General features: G+C 36.0%; 1 protein-coding gene across 1 annotated transcript; it reads left to right on the plus strand.

Annotated features, from left to right (window-relative positions):
• The first annotated feature begins 951 nt into the window (after window positions 1-951).
• On the plus strand, window positions 952-3,393 carry LOC121759690 (transcription factor HHO6-like). The gene is made up of 5 exons (XM_042155362.1): window positions 952-1,385; window positions 1,602-1,849; window positions 1,948-2,305; window positions 2,660-2,736; window positions 2,822-3,393. The coding sequence occupies exons 1-5, from the start codon at window positions 1,160-1,162 to the stop codon at window positions 2,996-2,998; spliced, it is 1,086 nt and encodes a 361-aa protein (XP_042011296.1). The 5' UTR covers window positions 952-1,159; the 3' UTR covers window positions 2,999-3,393.
• The last annotated feature ends 9,820 nt before the right edge of the window (window positions 3,394-13,213 follow it).

Below are 13,213 nucleotides of genomic sequence, written 5' to 3' on the forward strand. Positions count from 1 at the left end.
TATTAAAAAGATAATAGCAACTATCAAATTTAGGGTTTAGAAACACAATGTAATTTAGGGTTTAGAAACACAATGTCAATACAGTGTATGAAATACATCAACACAAAGACATGACAATGTCAATACAATTTCATATTAACATTGTACAAGCATTGTATTGACATATTATGTGTCGTATATTGATATAAAGCTATTCACGAAATTTATGAAAATTTTCGAATTTTTTTTCAAATTTTAACATCGGAACATATGCAAGTGAGATCTCATTAGAATCTTTATGAAATTATCTCATAAATTTCGTGAATAGCTTTATATCAATATACGACACATAATATGTCAATACAATGCTTGTACAATGTTAATATGAAATTGTATTGACATTGTCATGTCTTTGTGTTGATGTATTTCGTACACTCTATTGACATTGTGTTTCCAAACCCTAAATTTGATAGTTGCTATTATTTTTTTAATATTAAAAAATGAAAAATGAAATTACACATGACAAATTGTAGACCACAAGATTTCTGAAATCATATTATCTTAAATTAATTGTAGTTAACAATTAAATGATTAGTCAGCAATTGATCACTCGCCTTTGTACTTAATACTATTATTATTATCCTTAATTGAATTATGTATTATTTTTTTTTATTAAATTACAACAAATTTTTTCATTAATATTAATCTGAATTATTTTTTTAACAAAGTGATTTCATATTTTATAAATAGTTTAAAGTAAAACTAAGTAGAGGAATAATGACTTAAGAGTGAAGTGGATGGCTAGAGTAGAGGCATCATTTTAGATGCCCCAAGAAAAATGGAAAAAATTAGGGCTACTTTGGACTATAGCAATAACTATGGAAAAAAATAAAAAAGATAAAATAGAAAAATATGCTACGACTAGGAAATGACTTTTCTTTGTATAAATATTCGTATTTGAGACTTAAGCAAATTCTTTCCATTTGTATAAACAATTAATATTCTCCACAGAAATCCAACGCAGCAAGCATATCTTTCGTGTTCGTCAAAACTCGGCGTTGTTTGCAGAATCTCCGCCTTTCACCCTTCATTAATCCCACTTCCCCTTCGCACTGATAATCGACAACAAATTCATAAATATAACAAAAAATTGAACAAATTTCGAAGATCTGGTGGAAAAATGGGATCGCTAGTCCTTTCGGAACTCGCCCTGGATTCCCGATTCTCGCCCAAACCGTGCTTTCCGAAGCCAATCGGCCGGTTTCTGGCCGACGTTTCGCAGATTCGCTGCGTATCCGATAAGATTTTGAAGCTAGACGATTACCTTAATCGGCTGCTAGACGAGATGAAGAAGATCGACGCCTTCAAACGCGAACTACCTCTTTGCATGCTTCTCATCACCGAAGGTGCGATCCGTTTATCACTTTTCTCTCGTTTTAGGTTTATTTCGGAGATTCTGACGTCAATTTGATTATCCGAGTCTAGTGTTGGTTTTTATGTGATGCGGAAATGATTGAGAATTGAGATGCATTTGTTGTGGATTGATTTTGGATGATTTGAATCAACGGCGTTTTAATTAATTCATCTGGAGATTTAGGTTTTGATTATTTCTTCGATTGCAGCAATCGTAGTGACGCAGGAGGAGCTAGCACAGTACAAGAAATTAAATTCTGCGCCGGTATTGGAAGAGTTCATACAAAAAATTTGCACGGATAAGGATGATAAAGCTGAGGAAAGTGAAGGTAAGGACGTTAGCAGCCGAGATAAAAAGCATTGGATGCGTTCTGTGAAGTTATGGCACCCCGATGATCAAAATACTGATTACAGCAGCAAAAATCTGTCCACAGATGCAGATAGCAACAAAACAAAGGTGAATTGGAGATGGAAATTTATTTTTGGATACAAGATGTGCTAATTTGATTTAGTGTATATGATTATTGATGATATTCTAATGTCTTTGTGTGATAGAAAGTGGGGGATGAAATAATTCAGCCGGTGAGGGATGACTTAATTGAGACTGGGAAGAACAGGGGATTTGTGCCTTTCAAAGGGAGTCCTAATCTTCCAGTGATGGAGGTGGGGAAGAAGGAGATGGATGAGTTGCCGGTTCCCGGGCTTTCGCTTTGTACGCCTGGAATCAATAATTCAAGGGAGGTGATCAATCCTATCGGGTCCAGCAATAGCAGAACAAGCTCTCCTGCAAGGCTCCCGGTCAGCTGCAAGGCTCCTGGGCAGCTGCAAAATGCTAGGAAGCAAAGGAGGTGCTGGTCGCCTGAGCTGCATCGCCAGTTTATCAATACCCTGCAGCATCTTGGAGGCCCTCAAGGTTTGAAAATCAATAAACTTGGCATTTTATTGAAATGTGCTGAATTACACTTTTGATTGTTAAGCTTAATTGAGTTTATGAGTTTTGGTACATTTAGTATGGCTCTGCATTTATCAGGACAAAGTTGCTAACTCAACCTAAAGAGATTTGTTTGATTTGTTTCTTATCATTTTGTAATCTTGGAAACTGTCTACTGACTTTTGTTGGCTTGCGAAATGACTTGGCATAGTATGATCGTAACTACTAAAGATTATTGATCTTGTAAATGATCTTCCTTTGAATAGTAGCTTGTGTGTTAGTTCCTCTAGAGTTCTTGCTATTGTGCCTCATTCGATTTCGTTCTATGCATTACAGTTGCTACTCCGAAGCAGATCAGAGAGCATATGCAAGTAGACGGTCTAACCAACGACGAAGTGAAGAGTCATTTACAAGTGTGTTTTCATCTCTCATGCTCATAAATATATCACATTTTATTCATGCATTGAAAGATAAAACTGATGCTACTGCTCCTTTCAGAAGTATCGGCTGCACATGAGAAGAGTCGCGACGAAATCCAGCTCCCAATCCTTGGGTACGTGGGCATCTCAAGAACAGTTTGGGGAATCCTTGAAGCAGAGCAACAGCCAATCTGGCTCACCTGAAGGCCCTCTTCATTTGTCGAGGGTGTCGGGCGAAGATGAAGACGACGAATGATGAGCAGGCTACTTTCACTCGTACGGCAGCAATGGTGTATAATTGTCCACCATGAATTTTGCGGATACTGAGATATACATGGGGGATTTTGATCGTAAAATAAACCTAAATACACAAACACATGTGAATTGTCATGAGGCAGAGTTGCGTCAACATTTTTTGCAGGATTAGGTTTCCTCAGCGGCTTTTCTGAATCACTTATTTGTTCTATCATTATAAATTGTGATACCATTTATTAAAGTTATGCTTTAAATTAGTTTTTCGCTTTTTATCATAGGAAGAATCGTGAAGATAATTGTAGTAGGTAGGTACACGATGACAAAGTGAAAAACATTGCTTTTGTGTAGCACAAAGAATATCATGCTCCCCTTTATTATTACTACTACCATTTAATTCAAATTTACTCGGCATGTAGTCACGTTATCATGTTTGAAATTTAATGCTAGTGCAATCATGCTATGAGGATAAGTATTTTGGAGCAAATTCAATCTCAATCAGTGGCGGATCTAGGGGGGCAGGAGGGGGCGGTCGCCCCCTCCGTGCGACTATTTTTCCCTTATCGGGATGTAAATTTACCATGTCCGCCCCCTCCGTTTGCCTCCGGCGTCGCCCCGAACAACAAAAAAAATAGCCATGTCCGCACTAAACCAAGCTAATACTATATATTCCGCCCCCTCCATTTTCGGATCCTGGATCCGCCACTGATCTCAATCACCACCTTTTGATGGTGTTGTAAAAAATAAATACTACTATCCCCATCTACAGAAGATAATTTTGTTTTTTGATGGTGTTGTAAAAATTATGATATAATTTGTTTATAAGATACTACTATCCTCATCGTGATAAGTTGTTTATAAGATATAATTATGATGAACGCATGGTTAATAGTTGCATTTCAAAATTTTCAAACTTTCACCATTAACAAATTCTAATTTCTTTAGCCAAAAACATCATCCTTTTTGCACTATTATTAATAAGATATACATGTGAGACAAATGTAATAGGAAAAAAAACTGAGAATGTTGTCATAACAAATACTACTCCCTCTATCCGTGAATAAGAGTCACATTCCTATTCGACACGGGTTTTAAGAAATGTTAGAAAAAGTAGGTGAAAGAAAGTTAGTGGAATATGAGTCTCACTTATATATATTGATTTTAAATGATGTGTCCTATTATGAACCGAGACTCTTGTTCATGGACTGACCAAAATGAAAAAAACGGGACTCATATTCGCAAACAGAGGGATTATTCGAAATGTGGTGTTATAACTTATACTCGTACCATTCAAAAAGTCGGCCAATAAATCTCAATATTATAAAATGAAGAGGTCTAATGTTAAAAACAGAAGTTCGAGTACTCATAATATAGGTACTAAACATTGCTTTTTGTATCCCTATCGAAAATTCAAAAATGTTACTCCCTCCGTTCGCGAATAGGAGTCCCGTTTTTCCATTTTAGTCCGTCCGCGAATAGGAGTCCCGTTTCACTTTTACCATAAATGGTAATAGGGTCCTACATTCAACTAACTCATTCCACTCACATTTTATTTAAAACTAATATATACAAGTGAGACCACTATTCCACTAACTTTTTTTTACATACTTTTCCTAACATTTCTTAAACCCGTGACATCAAGGAATGAGACTCCTAATGGCGGATGGAGGGAGTACTAATCTGTCGACAAATATAATTACTCCACTATAAATCATAATCACACCGGCTAGTTGTCTACTTAATCCCTTTATTTGTGACACATATACATTTATCTTTAAAAAAATTAATAAGCATTGCATCATTGGTTACGACATTGAAATCATAATAAAGCTTTGGATTAGAAGATGTACACCTTAAAGGTCAGAGCACCTTCTTGCATCTCAATAGGTCAAGTGATACGGTTAATCCCCACGTCCCGACGGAGCCAGACGCCGGCACCACGCGGGAGGAGGAAGTAGAGGATATGCAGGCCCCGACAATGACTTATGAGACGTTGGAAAGAGCAAGGCCATCGCCGAGAGAGAGGAGGGAGCAGAGGAAGTCGGCGAGGAGAATCAAGCCGCCCTTGAGGTTCGGGGAGTACGTTTCCAAATGAGGCGCGAGAAGATGGCGCATAGAGTAGGATTAGTTTTGCTTATATTTTAATTCTGTTATTTAATTTTTATTGTTTTTGATTGAACTATTGGGCCGAGCAATTTATAAGCTCCGGGCCGGGTTTTCTTTGTTGGTTCTTTCCCGACCCGTAAGTCGAACCAACCCTAGGGTCCTTAGATTATAAATAGGCGTGAATTTATTAACTGAGGAGGAAAATTTTCGCCTACTTCTTCTTGTTTATTTTCGTTCTTGCAAAACCCTAGTGGTCGACGGGATTTCGCCTCCCGGGACTCCTAATCTTGTTCGCGGCGTCACGTTAGGGAGTTTTTCCTTAACAAATTGGTGCTCTCACATCAAGTCACTAAAGAAAAACTTAATAATGATAATAAGGAACAATTGGACGTACTCTTAAAGTTGATCCATCCTTTATACCAAAAGGTTGAATCACACTTTAGAAAAAAATAAATATGCTTTGATATTTATCCAAAAATGTTGACAAAAAGTCCTTTTTCACAAAAAAATAGTGGAGAAGAATCTTTATTACAAGATATAATGTATTGGCCTACATCGATGGCTCCATTATAGAATGCCAAAAAAATAGGATTAGGTGAAAAGGTTAATTTGAGTGAAAAAAGACAGGAAGTTCCATTCATTTGAATATAGTATTAAGGTAGATTTATTTAATCGGAAAGATCTTCCAATATAATTACTCCACACTCTCACCAGACCCCAATCCTATTTCAATTGATCTTTACGTTCGAACATAGATATTAAGAAACAAGAAAGGTTATAAACTTATAATGAAACTAGAGAGAGAATGTAACTTTTATTGAGGATGTATTTATCTAAAAACATGAGAAAGAAATATAAATTAATAAAGTAAGAGATAGTATAAAATATGTGGGCGCAGTGACACGTGGAGTACGTAAAGAATGAGTTATGTGAGAATGTTTGTTAAATATTGAATTTCTATATTAGGTAATGGCGTGTTGAAATGAGATATCTTATCAAAATGTGACAAAAAAAAGATTATTATGTAAATAGTTATAAATTTAATGAATTTAATTTATACAACACAAAAGTTATAGTTAATGAAATTAGGAATAAGTAGCATGATCAGAGCCCATTAGCAGCACAAGATAAACATAACCAAAGTCTAAGGCCCGGTAGAGGAGAAGTGGGCCCAATTCCTTACGACCACAACACATCTTCTCTGCAGAGAGGCAGAGCTTTGTACCTCTTTCTCATGGATTTGAATTATTGGGCCTTATTTTGATTTTGTTAATCTAATTTAATATTAATTAAAAAGTGTAGCCCACCCCTCTTATATTTGCTACTATAAAGTTAAAGAACTTCAAAAAAGTGGCAGAAGAACAAAAACTATATTTTTTTTCCATCTTCCTATATGAAATATTTATTATTTTCAATATTATTCTATTTCTATTCTGCATTGATATTGAGTTTACGGATCATGTAATAAAAATTTCTTCATCCCGATAGTTTTGCTTCTTAAATAAATTAGAATCTCCACCTCTTTCTTGTATTTTCTTTTCTCACATTTTATTTTAAGTTCATATATTAGAGTATGCAATATAAAATAATCTGTTTAAAATCTACAGTAATTTATTTATGTAAATTTTATATTTACCATTTGATCTCCTATCATTAATTTTTTTATCCGTCACTGACTTCTAGTACTAGGGTACTATACTATACAACATAATTAGAAGAAAGACGTTATATTAGTAATTATACCTCACAGTATTTTATTGTGCAGATTTATTTTTTCGGTTAAAAGATAAGAACACGACATAGTAATTCAAACGAATTAATAGAACATTTACTTTTTATAAAGTAATTTAAAATATAAGCATAATTCGCAGAAATAGGTATAATTAGCTCACAGTACTTCTATGTCTTATAATCTATCTAACCGTGTATATATATATATATATATATGGTAGTGTTAATCTCCTTTTCCTCCCTTAGATTTAAGTTCCTTCTTAATGTGGGTCGTTGGATTTGGTGGATGGAGGGACAGGATGAAATCCCATTTTTTAATCCCGTGTTGCATTATATGGTGGATTTTGTGCATTATATGGTGGATTTTGTGCATTATATGGGTAAACTAGTAAAACAACCAAATTGAAAACCGCCCAAAACGGAATGAGCGAATTTTCAGCGAGATTTTGATACAACCTTCCATCTACTCACTCTCTCTCTCACTCCAAAAGTCTATCCCTCTCTCTACGTCTCTGCAATTCGTCTTCCCATTTTCTACCACTCTTCAAACCCTAGCCGCCACTGTTTTTCGTCGGGTATCTCCAGAAAGTGATCGTTTTCGTCGGTTTCACTCTCCAACTCTCACTCCGGTAGCGCGCGAACAAATTGTTGAAGGCGTCGACAAGGTAGGGTTGCAGAAGGTTTCTATGGTGTTCGATGTTAATTTGAAGAAAATGGGGTGTGATGAATTGTTGATGGTAAATTGATGTGATTTCCTTTTGAAATTATGTATAGGAATCCCACCGGATCAGAAGCAATTGATTTTCGCCGAAAAGCAGCTTGAAGATGGCCTAACAATTGCTGATTACAACATACAGAAAGGTAATTCTCTCTCTCCATTTCTAGATTTAGTTATGCTGTTACGCTCTGTATTCTGATTAGCGGAGTGATGAATAATTCTGTAGAGCCGACTCTGCATTTGGTATTGAGGCTTAGGGGAGGTATCATTGAGCCTTCGCTTATGGCATTGGCCAGGATCTACATCAAGTAGTCTTCGTTGGCGCATTCATCGACAAATTTTGTAAATGGGTGGAAGGGTGAATGTAAAATTCTTGTGTGCATTATTTGATTGTTTGGGTACATTATTAATTAATGATTACACATTATTTATCATGTATTATCCATTATTTGACTGCTTGTGTATATGAGTGATTGGGTGAATGCAATATTCATGTGCGCATTATTTGATTGAATATGTGCATTATTTATCTAGTAGTATACATTATTCATCATGTATTAGGCATTATTTGACGGCTTGTGTACATGGGTGATTGGATGAATGCAATATTCCTGTGCGCATTATTGGATTGAATCTGTCCATTGTTTATGTAGTAGTATACATTATTTATCAATTATTAGGCATTATTTGATTGCTTGCTGAGGGACGTGGGTGAATGGGTGAATGCAATATTCCTATGTGCATTATTTGATTGAAGCTGTACATTATATAGCTAGTACGTTACATTATTTATCAAGTAATAGGCATTATGTGACTGCTTGTGTACATAGGTGCATGAGTAAAAACCAGAATTCCCAAATCAGCTTGTATAATATTCCTTTTTTGCATATCTGATTGAATTTGTACATTATTTACCTAATAGTATAAATTATGTATCAAATATTATGCATTATTTGACTGCTTGTGTACATATGTGAATGGGTGAAAGTCATTTTCCTCTGTGCATTATTTGATTGCTTCTGTACACTATTTATCAAGTATTATACATTATTTACCAACTATTATGCATTAATTGACTGCTTGTGTACATGTGTGAATGGTGCATTATATGTACATTATGTGTATAGGTAAAAACTACTCCCTAGCCGAGATGATATCTGAACCCTAGATGAATAAGTGAAACTCGTGCATTCAATTGGTCATCCTCGTTCGACTTCTTCTTGCCTTCCCTATTGCATACAACATAATACGAGGTTGTAACGTCGTCCATTTCTAGGGATTGAAATTTCTGACCGTTGTACATTATTTAGCTATTTCTATGCATTATTTATCTTGATTTATGCATCATTAGACTGCTGTTGTACATGATTCTAAGAATGAATGCAATATTTGTATGTTCATTACTTGAGTGATTCTGTACATTATTTGACTATTTGAATCCATTATTTATCATGTTTTATGCATCACGTGGTTGTTGTCGTACATACTAGACCCTAGCCCCTAGGCTTGTTAAACCCTTAGGGAAAACAAGAAATGTGCGCCAAACATCGAAACACGACACAACTTAAATTAAACGGGTCAGGATAAATATTCATTTCATATTACTAATAATGCATGACAGAAACTAAACTACGCATTATACTACACTAAAATGTTCTTTATGTATGTCTGTTTTAAAAAATACCTACGCGCTATGCATGTGCAACCCGAGATGAATTACTGCAGCTCATGTATTTGGACAAAGTTTTTAAGACTTAAAACATACTACACCCTAGCCCCTGGGCTTGTTAAACCCTTAGGGAAAACAAGAAACGTGCGCCAAACATCGAAACACGGCACAACTTAAATGAAACGGGGCAGGATTTACCTTTTTGTAAATTATTTACCTTTTTTATGCATTATTTATCATGTGTTAGGCATTATAAACCTGCTGTTTTACATGGGTCAATGGGTCAATGCAATAATTGCATGTTCATTATTAGATTGAATCTGTACATAATGTTGATATTTCTATGCATTATTTATCATGGTTTAACCATTATGTGACTGCTGTTCTACATGGTGCAAAGAGTGAATGCATTATTTATCATGGTTTAACCATTATGTGACTGCCGTTCTACATGGTGCAAAGAGTGAATGCATTATTTGTATGTTCATTACTTGATTGAATCTGTACATTATTTGGCTTTTTCTATGCATTATTTATTAGTACATCATGTATTAGTTTTTAGACATAATGTTGTATCGCTATTACATACAACATAATACCATGTTGTAACATTGTCCACCTTCCGCATCCTTTGTTTGCTTATATCAAAAACAACAGCGACACCATATAATCAAAACCAGACAAAACGGCTAAGAAGATCAATACATGACAGTTAACATATCATGCATTATATATTCAATACCATGCATTATCTATAAACAGTTGGTGCATTATGTGTTGCTTACAATATGTAAACCCTTAAGGACGGACTAATACTCGCGGTCTTTCGTAGAGGTTGTGTTGCTTACACTATACTACACCCTAGCCCCCGGAATTGGGCAACCCTAGGGGAGTGAATGAACCCTAAACCCTTAACGACTGACCTATTCATGAAATTCTATAACATATACAAACAAACCCGCTCATAAAACCTATACATTGCCGTTCGCATATCATGCATTATATAATCAATACCATCTATTATCTAATAACATTTGACGCATTACTTGTAGCGGTTTAAACTACTAACCTAGCCATATACCGCGTAGAGGTTGTGTTTCTCACAGTATACTACACACCTAGCCCCCATAATTGGGCAACCCTAGGGGAATGAATGAACCATAAACCCCACATTCAAAAACTGGCAATCATGTTGCAATATAAAGCTACGCGCTATTAATGTGCAACCCCAGATGAATTACTGCAGCTCGTGTATTTGGACAACGTTAATTAGACTTAGAACATACTACACCCTAGCCCCTAGGCTTGTTAAACCCCTAGAGAAAACAAGACACGTGCGCCAAACATCAAAACACGGCATAAGTTAAATTAAACGGGTCAAGATAAATGTTCATTGCATATCACATATAATGCATTACAGAAATTACACTCTGCATTATACTATACAATATGTAGATTATGTATATCACATATAATGCACCGTCATCTTCGTCTTCATCGAAATTTCGATCGACAACCTCATGTTTGACGTGAGGATTTTGATTTTTCCTCTGATAATTCCTCAGCAGATCTCTCGCCACCTCCTCGACGCGGCGGTTTTGATCCATGACGGGCGCCATGAGCTCTTCGTTGATCACGCTTCTGATGCTGTTCATGTTGTTGTGATTCTTCGTGGAAACGTCGCGATTTGGTGATGATTTGTTGCTGATTTCTGATTGTAGTGATTTGTGGCGTCGATCGTCGTCGACAATCACACTGATCGGAGATAATCTCACGGATCTCTTTGCGCCGGCGGAGTGGTTTCCTCTAGACGACGGCGTTTCGCTGAGACAGGATCGGGAGAACGACGAAGCGGAGGAGCACGTCGATGCGTTTGTGGATTTCAGCGACGGCGACACGTCACCGCCGATTTTGCTCTTCTTCATGTTTCCGCCGGCGAAGAGCGAGTTCAGGAATTCGGCGAGTTTGCCACCGGGGGAAATCGGCTGCTTCACCTTCTTCAATTAAACCCGGACGAATGGAGTAACAATTCAACGAAATCTGCATAAAATATTTTGCTAAACTGCTGGAATACTCTACCGCTGAAATCATGGAGCATTCCATAACTAACTCCAAATGCTAATGTCTATTAAGCCCTTTACACGTTAAATATTAAGAGAATTAACTAATTTCAGCCAAATATTTTAACCATCCGATCACTACAAATCCATGGATGAGATTAAGAAGGAGATTGGATTAATAAGGGGAAAAGGATTTGAATACAATCCTCTATATATATATATATATTTTAGTGATCAAGATATAACTAATTTTAAGTGTATAACTAGAGAACAAATCTCAGACACACATCTTAATGGAACAAATATTATTTATTTTAATAATCTAAAATAGACCAAGGGTATTTTTGTAAACAACAGTGAAGTAAAAATCATGCTAATAGTGATGTGTTTTATTAACAACAGTGAAGTAAAATCATGCTAATAGTGATGTGTTTTATTAACAATAGTGAAGTAAAATAATGCTAAGAGTGATGTGTTTTGTTAACAACAGTGAAGTAAAATCATGCTAATAGTGATGTGTTTTGTTAACAACAGTGAAGTAAAATCATGCTAATTATTAAAATATCTTGATTGTATAAAATAATATAAAATAGGCCAATTTTATAAAATTGAGTCGGGCGCCAACTAACCAATTTATGCTTTCAATCTCAATTCTCTCCAATCTATCGATTCACTCACCAATCAACCAACACAAATCATTATCCCACATTTCAATCAAAACGGATCTGTGTTAATTTCATGATCGATTAACCGCCATCAATTCCAAAAGACCTAACAACAATGAACAATAAAGCAATACAAAATTCTCCGGATCAATTATACAATTATTCAATTCGCGAAGAAGTATTCGAATGAATGAATGAAAAATCACGGATGTGTAAATCATCAAATCAACATCGATCGATTAGCGCCGCACCTTCTTGTGAAAATTCCGATGACAGTTGCCGGCGGCGCACCTCAGGGCGACAGTGGTGCCCTCACCGGCAGGCATGAACTCGCAGCAGCCGTCGACGGCGTACTTGCCGATGCTGGCGGCGGTGCATGTTGTTGATACGTCAAAATCTGTAAATAACTCAAGTTTTGGGAACGATGATGGTCTCGCGACGGCCGGTGAATCCTGCTCGGCGCCCCTCTGAAGGCGGCGCATCTGCATTTTCATCTTCCGCCCATTTCAGATCGCGCCCTCCTCCCTACTTATCAATTGCCGCCTTAATTCTGGTACTTTCCATAATGTAATTTCCAAAAATACCCTTAGCCTATTTTATATTATTAAAATAAATAATATTTGTTCCATTTATTTGTGTGGCTGAGATTTGTTCTCTTGTTATACACTTCAAATTAGTTATATCTTGATCACTAACTTATATATATATAGGGATGTATTCATTTCCTTTTTGTATCTTTTGTTCTATTGTTCTTTTTAATCTCAGCCCCACGATTTTGTCATCCGAAGGTTAGATTGATGCCACGTGTCATTTAATAATGCAGATTTTTAGTTGAATAATGCACACCGACTAATAATGTACCATTAAAGTGTAATAATGCAGATCATCACAATCATCCAATTTAAGGATCCAAGGGCTGTGATTAAAAAAGAATTTGGACTGAAAAGCTGCGAAGGACCTTAACATACCCCATATACCTATATATATATATATATATATATAACTCTCTCTCTATATATATATATATAGGTGTGATCAAATACAAACTCTCTAAAATACAAACTATACAAACTATGTCACCGGATTGTACAAATTCTGTCACCGGAGTGTACAAATTATGTCAATGGACTGTACAAATTCTGTCACCGGGGGTCGATGTCAACGGAATGTACAAATTATGTCACCGGGGGATGTACGGAGTGTACAAATTCTGTCGACGGGGGTGTCCAAATTCTGATTTTTCGATGTCAAAATGTTGACATTAGAAAAA

The sequence above is a fragment of the Salvia splendens genome, chromosome 12, assembly GCF_004379255.2.
Source record: "Salvia splendens isolate huo1 chromosome 12, SspV2, whole genome shotgun sequence".
Lineage (NCBI taxonomy): Eukaryota > Viridiplantae > Streptophyta > Magnoliopsida > Lamiales > Lamiaceae > Salvia > Salvia splendens.

What these genes read in the sequence shown, in the direction of transcription:
- LOC121759690 (XM_042155362.1), top strand. Translation starts at nt 1,160, where the DNA reads ATGGGATCGCTAGTCCTTTCGGAACTCGCCCTGGATTCCCGATTCTCG. An exon ending in CAGATAGCAACAAAACAAAG is followed by an intron (nt 1,850 to 1,947) that starts GTGAATTGGAGA and finishes TTTGTGTGATAG; the next exon opens with AAAGTGGGGGATGAAATAAT. An exon ending in GCATCTTGGAGGCCCTCAAG is followed by an intron (nt 2,306 to 2,659) that starts GTTTGAAAATCA and finishes TATGCATTACAG; the next exon opens with TTGCTACTCCGAAGCAGATC.